Source organism: Theobroma cacao, chromosome 3 (genome assembly GCF_000208745.1).
Source record: "Theobroma cacao cultivar B97-61/B2 chromosome 3, Criollo_cocoa_genome_V2, whole genome shotgun sequence".
Classification (NCBI taxonomy): Eukaryota; Viridiplantae; Streptophyta; class Magnoliopsida; order Malvales; family Malvaceae; genus Theobroma; species Theobroma cacao.
Genome location: NC_030852.1, coordinates 26,540,880 through 26,549,028, shown reverse-complemented (window position 1 = coordinate 26,549,028; position 8,149 = coordinate 26,540,880). Strand labels below are relative to the sequence as shown.

Here is an 8,149-nt window from a genome sequence, read left to right as displayed (position 1 = left end):
TAAGAATGCCATGTATCTTCAATTTAAGAGTTGGTAGTATACAAGTACCTAGTGAAAATGGAAACTATGGACAGAGAACCATATAAGATTGCAGCTGGTTAGGTTGGCCTTTTAACTACAGTACTAAAACCCCAGTTGAGTGCTTGGGCTAAAAGCCCTTTATTTATAAATTACTGTATAATGTTGCCACTCTGAAGCCTGAGCTTAATTTCTCCCAAACTCCCGACCCGAAAGGGAAAAGAAGAGTACAGGTGGGAGGGGTAAGTGATCCCTAATACCATAGCTCAGTTCAGATATATAACCACAGAAGAGTACAGGTTGGAGGGGTAAGGGCCCAAAAGGAACGAGTTGAAAGAATAACTCATTGAAGAATTCATTTCTTTTGCCTGTACTAGCAAGGGCATTGAAGTCATGATTCCCAGGATGAATGAGCTGAAACTGAATGAAATTTATTAAAGATGGGCAGAAGTGGGCACAGAGTAAACTTCTACCTGGTATATCAGGCTCAACAGTCAGCACATATAAAGTTTCATGCAGAAAAACCAGAAGGATACATAAATTCGACATTGACGGGCAATTAGTGATAGATTATAGTACAACTAGAATTACCTTTCAAGATAAGTTTTACATATTTCTGGAAGCTTTAATGTGTATTGGCTATAAGTAATGACCAATATTAATATGCAGATAGAGTTGCTTATCCATAACATGCCATGAGAACTTCCCTATCAATAGAAATCCAGAATCAAGCATCAGGAACATGCACCACACTGTCAGTAGCTTTGTCTTCCTTTCTAGATCCTTTCTTCCTCTTCCTTTCAGATTGGGGTTCTTTTGCTTTAAGCTTATTGCGGAAGGACATCAATACGGCAGCTAAGTGTTCATTCCTATGAGCTGAAATCAAAGCGAAAAAGTTTTTATGTCTCTATAATCTGAACAAATAAAAAACGCTATTTCTAACCAATCAATACCAAACAGGCATACTCTCTCTCTTTCTCTCTCTCTAATAAATCACTTCTTAGAAGGGGCACCTGATTGCAGCTCTAATACCAGAAAAGAAGAAATAATTCAATAACATAGTACGACATTACTGACAGTAATATCTCATGAACCTAAAACACTCACCAGAAACTATGACATCTTCCATTTTCACAGATTTACGACCAGCATGCTGTGCAAATAGTTCAAGGTCCTTTGCCAGCTGTCCTGCGATTCAAACAGCTGCACATTTCATTAATTCAAGCAAACTTTTGGTAACATTAAATCAAACAATGTAAACGGTGATAATAGCACAAGCAAAATTGTCACCTTCTGAAATGCAAAATGGTCATGGATTGTAGTTATATTCTCACCAGGTACAGTGAGAATGATGCATATAAAATCACAATTCAAGACTTGAATGATAGGCATACCAAATTCCACATTTTTTTTTTTGAAAAGTTACCAAATTACACAATTAAAAGTGAAATTCACCCCATCAGGGCAACGGAGATTGCTATACAACAAAGTTGTAACTAAGGCCTTTTTCAATAGCAGAAAAAAATCTAAATTGTTAATAATTAGCTCAAAAATATTCTTCATCTAATTGCAATAATAACCCCCGAAGTTGCCTCTATTGCAAATTGACAATAAAAATCTAAATCTATCATTCCTTTCAGCTACACCATTTTAACCAATAAAATAGCTGTATTACTGATCTAATCAAGTGATTGCTTATAGAAGAAACTCAATGTTAAAAAAGGGATTTTAAATTTTAAGAAGGTCGAAATTCAAAGAACAAAGTACAAATAACATAAAAGAAAATTGATAAACGAAAAAAAAGAAAAACTTAAATAGTAAATAGTGATAAGCGACAAGTTTTACCTGTGTATTTGAAGGCCAAATCGGCAATACAAGCTACTATCGGTTCAGAAATTTCCATACCGTTTCTCTTCGCTGCTCGAATCAGATGAAGATTTGAATTCAATTTAGTCAAAATTAAGAATTTACACTCATAATTTAAAAGAAAACTGATAAAATGTGAGAATTTTAGATATCTAACTTTTCCTTTCTCCAAAATAAAAAAAAGGGATAGGATTTGGGGGTAAATGGACCTTCGGCTTCGGCGATGGAAATTGCGGAGAGTCGAAACCGATCTCTCAAGAGATCGAAAACTGAGTCTTCTTCTTCTTCTTCTTGTTCTTCTCCTTCTTTCTCGAGATCGCTTCTATCTTCACCAATTTCCATTGTAAAAGCTAGGGTTTTAATTTTCTGGTCTTCACCGAATTGATTGAAGGGAAGATCATCTGATGAGGTAGGAGAAAAGCGCGGGAAGTTGAGCCAGACGAACAGATTTGGGCCTGGTTGGGACTGCGGTTTGTTGGGCTAGATTATGGGCCGTTTTTTAGTCTAGCTCTAATTATTTTTTTTAATAACAAGTCAGTGATCTTTAAAGAAAAAAGATCTTTAAAGATTTGTGCCAATAATAGTTTTATAGCTTTTTTTAAATATATTTATATTTGAGTTTTGAAGATATTTTTTAACTAAAAAAATTTGATATTAAAAAATTATACAAAAAAAGGAAGTGTTATCAAATGCTATGTAATTAGGAAATTGAAAGTTTAGTAATATTTGAATGAAAGAAAGAAAATAGCATAATATTTAAATTTTTTTTAGAATTATTCTGAAAATTTTAAATAAATAATTATTTTTAATTACTTCAATCAAGTACTTATAGTTTTAATTTGAATCAAATAATCTCTAATGATAAATGATTGATTAATTATTATAAATCAAAATGACAATTGTCATTTTATACTTAGTGATGATCATGTAACATATTGATATATTATAATAGATACATATTGATAAGAGACATTTTGATTAATAACAGCTATTGAACCATTAGTAAGAAAAACTTGTTTAATTTAAAATAAAAATATAAAAATTTGATTGAAATAATAAATTTTTTTTAAAATTATTTAAATAATTTAAAGGAGGTTAGGATTCCTTAGTTCCACAAGAACCGATGGGCGTTGGTAACCCTTTTCGTGTAAGCTCAATTTTGTCATAATCATGCTATTCATTACTTTATTAAAGTTAAATTACTTTTTTTTTTTCATCTGGCGCATTGGAAAAACTCATAAAATACGATAATAACAGGCCTTTGATGAATGTATTATGAACTGATATGAATGCTGATGATCGCCATACCATTATCCGAAGTCCCAATGAAAGAAGCATATCCTGCCATAGCATTGCCGAATGCAGAACTATAATTGGGGATAAATAACCAAAATAATTGGGGATTTCTTTTACAGTCCAGTTTCGCCGGTTGTCATAAACTTAACTAAAAAACCAAAGCATAATCATTAACAAGATACGGGCAACTTTCGTAGCATTGGAAAGGTTGAGGGAGTGGGAAATGGGCTTAGTGCCACAGAAAATAAACGTCGTCTCTTTTTGGAGAATTACTATAAGGAGGCAGTTTTCTCTTTACGGTAGATGCTTAATGATGGTGTAGGGCATTAGACCTTTCCATAGAAAGTTACATTACTGGCCTTATATATTTTACGTTAAAGGAGAGGTAGGCTGCTGTTTTGATTACTTTCCATATATGAGAATCTCCTATTTGGACAGTGTATCAGTTTCAGGGAGGGTAGGGTTCCCTATATGGAATAAATCTCTTTAGATGGCAAGAATATAACAATGACAGACACTCTTTGGTTATGAAAAGGATATTTGAGATTTAGGCCCCAGTCCATCTGCACCTAATACCCTAAACACCCAGAATACACCCTTGACTTCTTTTTCAAGTAGATAGGTTGTAACAATCTGGTCTTACCAAACCATTCACATAAAGCACTTTCGTCCTCAATAGCCAGTACTTTTGGCTTGTGACAATCCATCTATGACGGGGCCAGATTCAATTAACATGCAGGAGAATGCAAGTTCTCAACTTGATGAAGCAAAGGAACGACCATTTCATGCCACTGACTGCAGGACAAATACAAGACATGCTCGATGGACTAAACAAGAAACAATTGTGCTCATACAAGCAAAGCTTGCTGTAGAGAACAGAGCACAAGCGAGGAATACACCATTCTCAATCTTTTTGTCAGACCAGAATGAACCTAAGTGGGATTCCGTTTCTTCATATTGTAAACAGCACGGTGTCAGCCGGGAGCCGGCTCAATGCCAGAAAAGATGGAGTAATCTTCTTGGTGATTTCAGGAAAATTAAGACTTGGGAGTCACAGAAAAAGAAAGAGGCTGAATCATTCTGGACAATGAGAAGTAATTCGAGAAGAGAAAGAAAATTGCCTGGTTTATTTGATAGGGAAGTTTATGACATCTTGGATGGAAGGGGATTTCCTATGGCAGCAACTCCACTGGCACATGTTACGGTGATGACAGAAATAGACAGTGGCAGTGGAGATCAAGTAGCAAAAGCAGCAGCAACAGCAGAGGAAGAGCAGAAAAATGAAAATGAAGAAGCTGATGAGGAAATTGGGCAAGAAAATGAAAAGGAAACTATTGCAATGAGGAGTCCTGCAAAGACAGTTAATACTCTGTCTCCAATTTCAGGTAACCAAATTTCATAATTCAAAGTTTACGTGTTCAACCATCAAGTCCTTCTTTAGCTATTATTTGTAATTAACTATTGTAACATTCCATTACTCAATCAATACACTAACCAGCTTCAATTTCAATTTATAAGAGTACCAAGACTTAAGCAAATCCCTCACCATCACTACAACGAGATAGAAACAAACAAAGTATAAACTATTTTTTTGCTTCTATTCTGCAGGTGAAGCTAAGGAAAAGTATCCAGGTTCAACAGCTCGAACAGGATCTATGATTCAGGAGGGACTGAAGCGGAGGCGGTTGTCAATAGATGGAAGTAAGGACATTAATTGGGCCAAGGTTCTAGAGAGGAACAGTAATATGCTAAGTTCTCAGCTTGAATCTCAAAACATAAACTACCAACTAGATAGGGACCAAAGGAAGGAGCAAGCTGATAGCTTAGTTGCTGCCCTCAATAAGCTTACAGATGTGCTGTTAAGAATAGTCAATAAGTTATAAGTGAAACCAAGATAATAGTCCTAGCCTCCCGCAACACAGTGAAGCAAAAAGGACAATGATTTCTGGGTTTATTTAAGTTCCTTGTCATATTGTTGACCCATGAAAGCTTTGCTATCTACACCCAGCCTTTTTAATTTTCTTTCCTAGCATTACTTCCATAGTTTTGCTTTGGCCAATCATTATTGCTATGGTTTAGGACTGAAATGAGATACAAGGTAAGAGCAGATGAAAACCAGAAGCAGTTCTCTAAATTTTGGGGACTCTTTTTTTACTCTAATGTACTATAATGAACTGCTAAAGTTACAGTTTTCTTGTTTAATTTCTTCCGAGTCATTATGAATCTAGCAAAGAAAGTTGAAGCCTTTAAGCCTCATTGGCAGTGTTGATCAATGGATAGCCATATCTATTCTGTTTAAAAACCTGGAGACTTGTTTAGACTTTCTCACATATCTTCTTCCAGTCAAGTTGACAAAAATGAAATGAAAAATTATAGAAATTTACCATATTGTACTCAAATAATTATGCATCAAGCTTGAAGGAAAGGAAAAAAAAAGGATAACATTTTATTGCAGCACTCTGACTTAACTGACATCATCACATGAACCATGATTAAACATTTAAAACCTAACAAAAAATTTGTACTCAGACAATTAAGGTGTGGCTTGAAGAAAATAGAAAGTAAAACATTATATCACAGCATGCTGACACAAAATGTTGATATCATCAAGTAAATCATGATCAATCATTAAAACCAAACAAAATTTTGAACAAGTATCAGAAGTAGATACAAAGACATCAAATATACAATTAGTCACATAGACATACAAATATAATAATGACATACAAGGAAAATCAGGGCTAAGAAAACCTGAGAAAAATTTCCCGACATTTCTATCCAGTAGAAGTAAAACAAAGCAAAAATAAAATCTAACCTCTCTTCCATTAGGCAGGAACGGCCTCAATGAGTCTTGCAAAGTAGAACTGTGTAGTGATTAGCCCTCTCTTCCTTATTTTCCACCCAACCTTATTCAATGCCCTTTCCACATCTGCCTCCGCATGAAGATATGCCCTTGTCGCCTTAGATGGCCCTGGGAACAACTCTCCAATCCTCTTTAACAGATCATAATAAAATGTCTTGGGTGCAAAGCTCAAAATTAATCGCTTGTCAGCTAGTGAAGCAAGGTGAGCAATCATTCCATCTGCTTTGCTCTGCGGATAATGTATTAGAACATCCAAGCACACCATAGTATCATATTTTCCATCTAAACTCTCCAAATCCTTCACTTCAAATTTTGGCATAACCGGCGCAATACCACCATTCCCTACTACTAACTGCTCCTTCGCCTGCATTATATTATTACACAATTCAGGACCGCAACTCGAAATCAACAAACTACAAAAACATTCTTTGCAATTACATAAACAATATACAATTTCGCATTTTGTTCTTTGAAATAAACACTTAATTTGAATTATCCACTAAGCATTCATTAGTTAAAACTCCATTATCCAAACAATGCATAAGATAAGACCCGTAATCAAACAAAAATTTCAGTCATTTTTTACAAAAAACGGTTATGACAGTTTAACTGCTCATCTTACTGACCTGTTTCTCAGCCTCAGCCACCATGGCAGCGGAAATATCGCTAGCCGAAACAACCGCCCCTTCTTTCGCTAAGGGAATTGCGAGACAGCCTGTCCCGCACCCGGCATCGCAAACTGTCACTCCTTTCAGCGAGCCTTCATCAGTCAATATTTTTATCACATTTTCAACTGTCTTCGAGTGCCCCAGCCTAATATCAAGCTGGACCTTGTTGACATCATCGGTCTCTCCGTAAATCTTCTTCCATCTCTGGAAACCGGAATTGTTAAAGTAGTTTTTGACGACTTCTTTGTCGCCACCGCCGACTTCTTCGGCTTGGAGGCGACGTCGGCGTTCGGGGTCAGCGAGGGAGAGAACGGCTGCTAGGGCGGCGACGGAACCTCCGCCTATGAGAGCAATGGTGGTTCCTTCCACGGCGGAGAGGTCGGTGACGGAAGCGGCGGTGAATAGAGAGGGAATGGCGGTGGTAGTTATGGTGGTCCTGAACGGCGTCGTTTTATGTTTGTTGGGGAGTTTTGAAGGGAATGCGCAGAATCTGGAGTTGGTGTGGAAAGGAATGTGAGAAGATAGAGACGCCGAGTACGCCATAATTTTGACTGAATTATTTAATTTTCTTTCTCCCTGATTCCCTCGATTTGTCTCTCCGGCCGGTGAGGAGAGGTTTGGTTACGTGTCTACTGTGAAGGCAGTGATGACAATTTTGATAGAATTTTTTAATCTTTTGTGGATATGATAGAGCTGATCCTCTGGATTTCTGTGGGGTCCACCTTGATTTAAGGCGTTTTTTATTATTCCCTTGCAATCCTTAATTACACTTCACGAGGCAGACAGATATATATATATACACCTGAAAAAAAGTTTCACCTAAATCGATTTAGCATTAAATTAATTTTACATTTATTACCTTTTTATATTACTTGCATTTTATTAATCTAATTCTTTTATCTGTTTGATTTTATGTTTTAATAAATCATACATATTAGATTTTAATTTAATAAAAAATATTTAGTTACTTATCTGATAATAATAAAAATTTTACTGTTTAATATATAAAAAATAATATTTTTAACAAATATAAAACTTAAAATTTTATATACAAGATGAATAAAAAAATTAATAATTTATAAAATGATATAAAATTAATAAATTTGACATAGTGTAACTGAATATCTCCTTTATATATTGAAAAGATTAGCTGCTAGCTTTGTAGAGTAAAATAAAAAATAGAAAGCTGTTAGTTCATATGAGGTGTCAGATTTTTAACCTTCCGAAACAGTAAAAATCCCGACAACAGCCTTGGCGTCGCGCCAAACACACTTCAAAAGTACATACGTGGCGCGCAGCGATTGGAAGTGAACCAAGTGACCGTTCTAAACTGCCAGCGCGTTAACCGCGAACGAACTTTGAAAAGAGAGAAAAACGAAAGAATCACCGACTCAGTGTTCACCCGGAGCTGAAAGAAGTTGGAGAGAAAATAAGCTCA

General features: G+C 35.7%; 3 protein-coding genes across 4 annotated transcripts; 1 reads left to right on the top strand and 2 right to left on the bottom strand.

The window, feature by feature from the left end:
* Nucleotides 513–2,404, bottom strand: LOC18605201 (MHF histone-fold complex subunit 1). Of its 2 annotated transcripts, none has more exons than XR_001926919.1 (4): nucleotides 2,094–2,404; nucleotides 1,864–1,935; nucleotides 1,126–1,221; nucleotides 513–894 (listed from the first exon to the last, which is right to left on the bottom strand). XR_001926919.1 is itself a non-coding variant. In XM_007038078.2 (4 exons), exons 1-4 carry the CDS (start codon nucleotides 2,224–2,226, stop codon nucleotides 746–748), a joined length of 435 nt encoding a protein of 144 aa, XP_007038140.2. In that variant the 5' UTR covers nucleotides 2,227–2,395; the 3' UTR covers nucleotides 513–745. The 2 variants fall into 2 exon arrangements, 1 of the variants encoding a protein (XP_007038140.2); XM_007038078.2 differs by having other exon boundaries at nucleotides 1,126–1,206; nucleotides 2,094–2,395.
* LOC18605200 (trihelix transcription factor ASR3) lies at nucleotides 2,987–5,412 on the top strand. The gene is made up of 2 exons (XM_007038077.2): nucleotides 2,987–4,565; nucleotides 4,789–5,412. The coding sequence occupies exons 1-2, from the start codon at nucleotides 3,890–3,892 to the stop codon at nucleotides 5,061–5,063; spliced, it is 951 nt and encodes a 316-aa protein (XP_007038139.2). The 5' UTR covers nucleotides 2,987–3,889; the 3' UTR covers nucleotides 5,064–5,412.
* Nucleotides 5,825–7,375, bottom strand: LOC18605199 (magnesium protoporphyrin IX methyltransferase, chloroplastic). Its single transcript, XM_007038075.2, has 2 exons — nucleotides 6,670–7,375; nucleotides 5,825–6,407 (listed from the first exon to the last, which is right to left on the bottom strand). The coding sequence occupies exons 1-2, from the start codon at nucleotides 7,252–7,254 to the stop codon at nucleotides 6,006–6,008; spliced, it is 987 nt and encodes a 328-aa protein (XP_007038137.2). The 5' UTR covers nucleotides 7,255–7,375; the 3' UTR covers nucleotides 5,825–6,005.

What these genes read in the sequence shown, in the direction of transcription:
- LOC18605201 (XM_007038078.2), bottom strand. Translation starts at nt 2,226, where the DNA reads ATGGAAATTGGTGAAGATAGAAGCGATCTCGAGAAAGAAGGAGAAGAA. An exon ending in TTCCATCGCCGAAGCCGAAG is followed by an intron (nt 1,936 to 2,093) that starts GTCCATTTACCC and finishes TGATTCGAGCAG; the next exon opens with CGAAGAGAAACGGTATGGAA. An exon ending in TTTGGCCTTCAAATACACAG is followed by an intron (nt 1,207 to 1,863) that starts GTAAAACTTGTC and finishes TTTGAATCGCAG; the next exon opens with GACAGCTGGCAAAGGACCTT.
- LOC18605200 (XM_007038077.2), top strand. Translation starts at nt 3,890, where the DNA reads ATGACGGGGCCAGATTCAATTAACATGCAGGAGAATGCAAGTTCTCAA. An exon ending in TACTCTGTCTCCAATTTCAG is followed by an intron (nt 4,566 to 4,788) that starts GTAACCAAATTT and finishes TCTATTCTGCAG; the next exon opens with GTGAAGCTAAGGAAAAGTAT.
- LOC18605199 (XM_007038075.2), bottom strand. Translation starts at nt 7,254, where the DNA reads ATGGCGTACTCGGCGTCTCTATCTTCTCACATTCCTTTCCACACCAAC. An exon ending in TGGCTGAGGCTGAGAAACAG is followed by an intron (nt 6,408 to 6,669) that starts GTCAGTAAGATG and finishes AATATAATGCAG; the next exon opens with GCGAAGGAGCAGTTAGTAGT.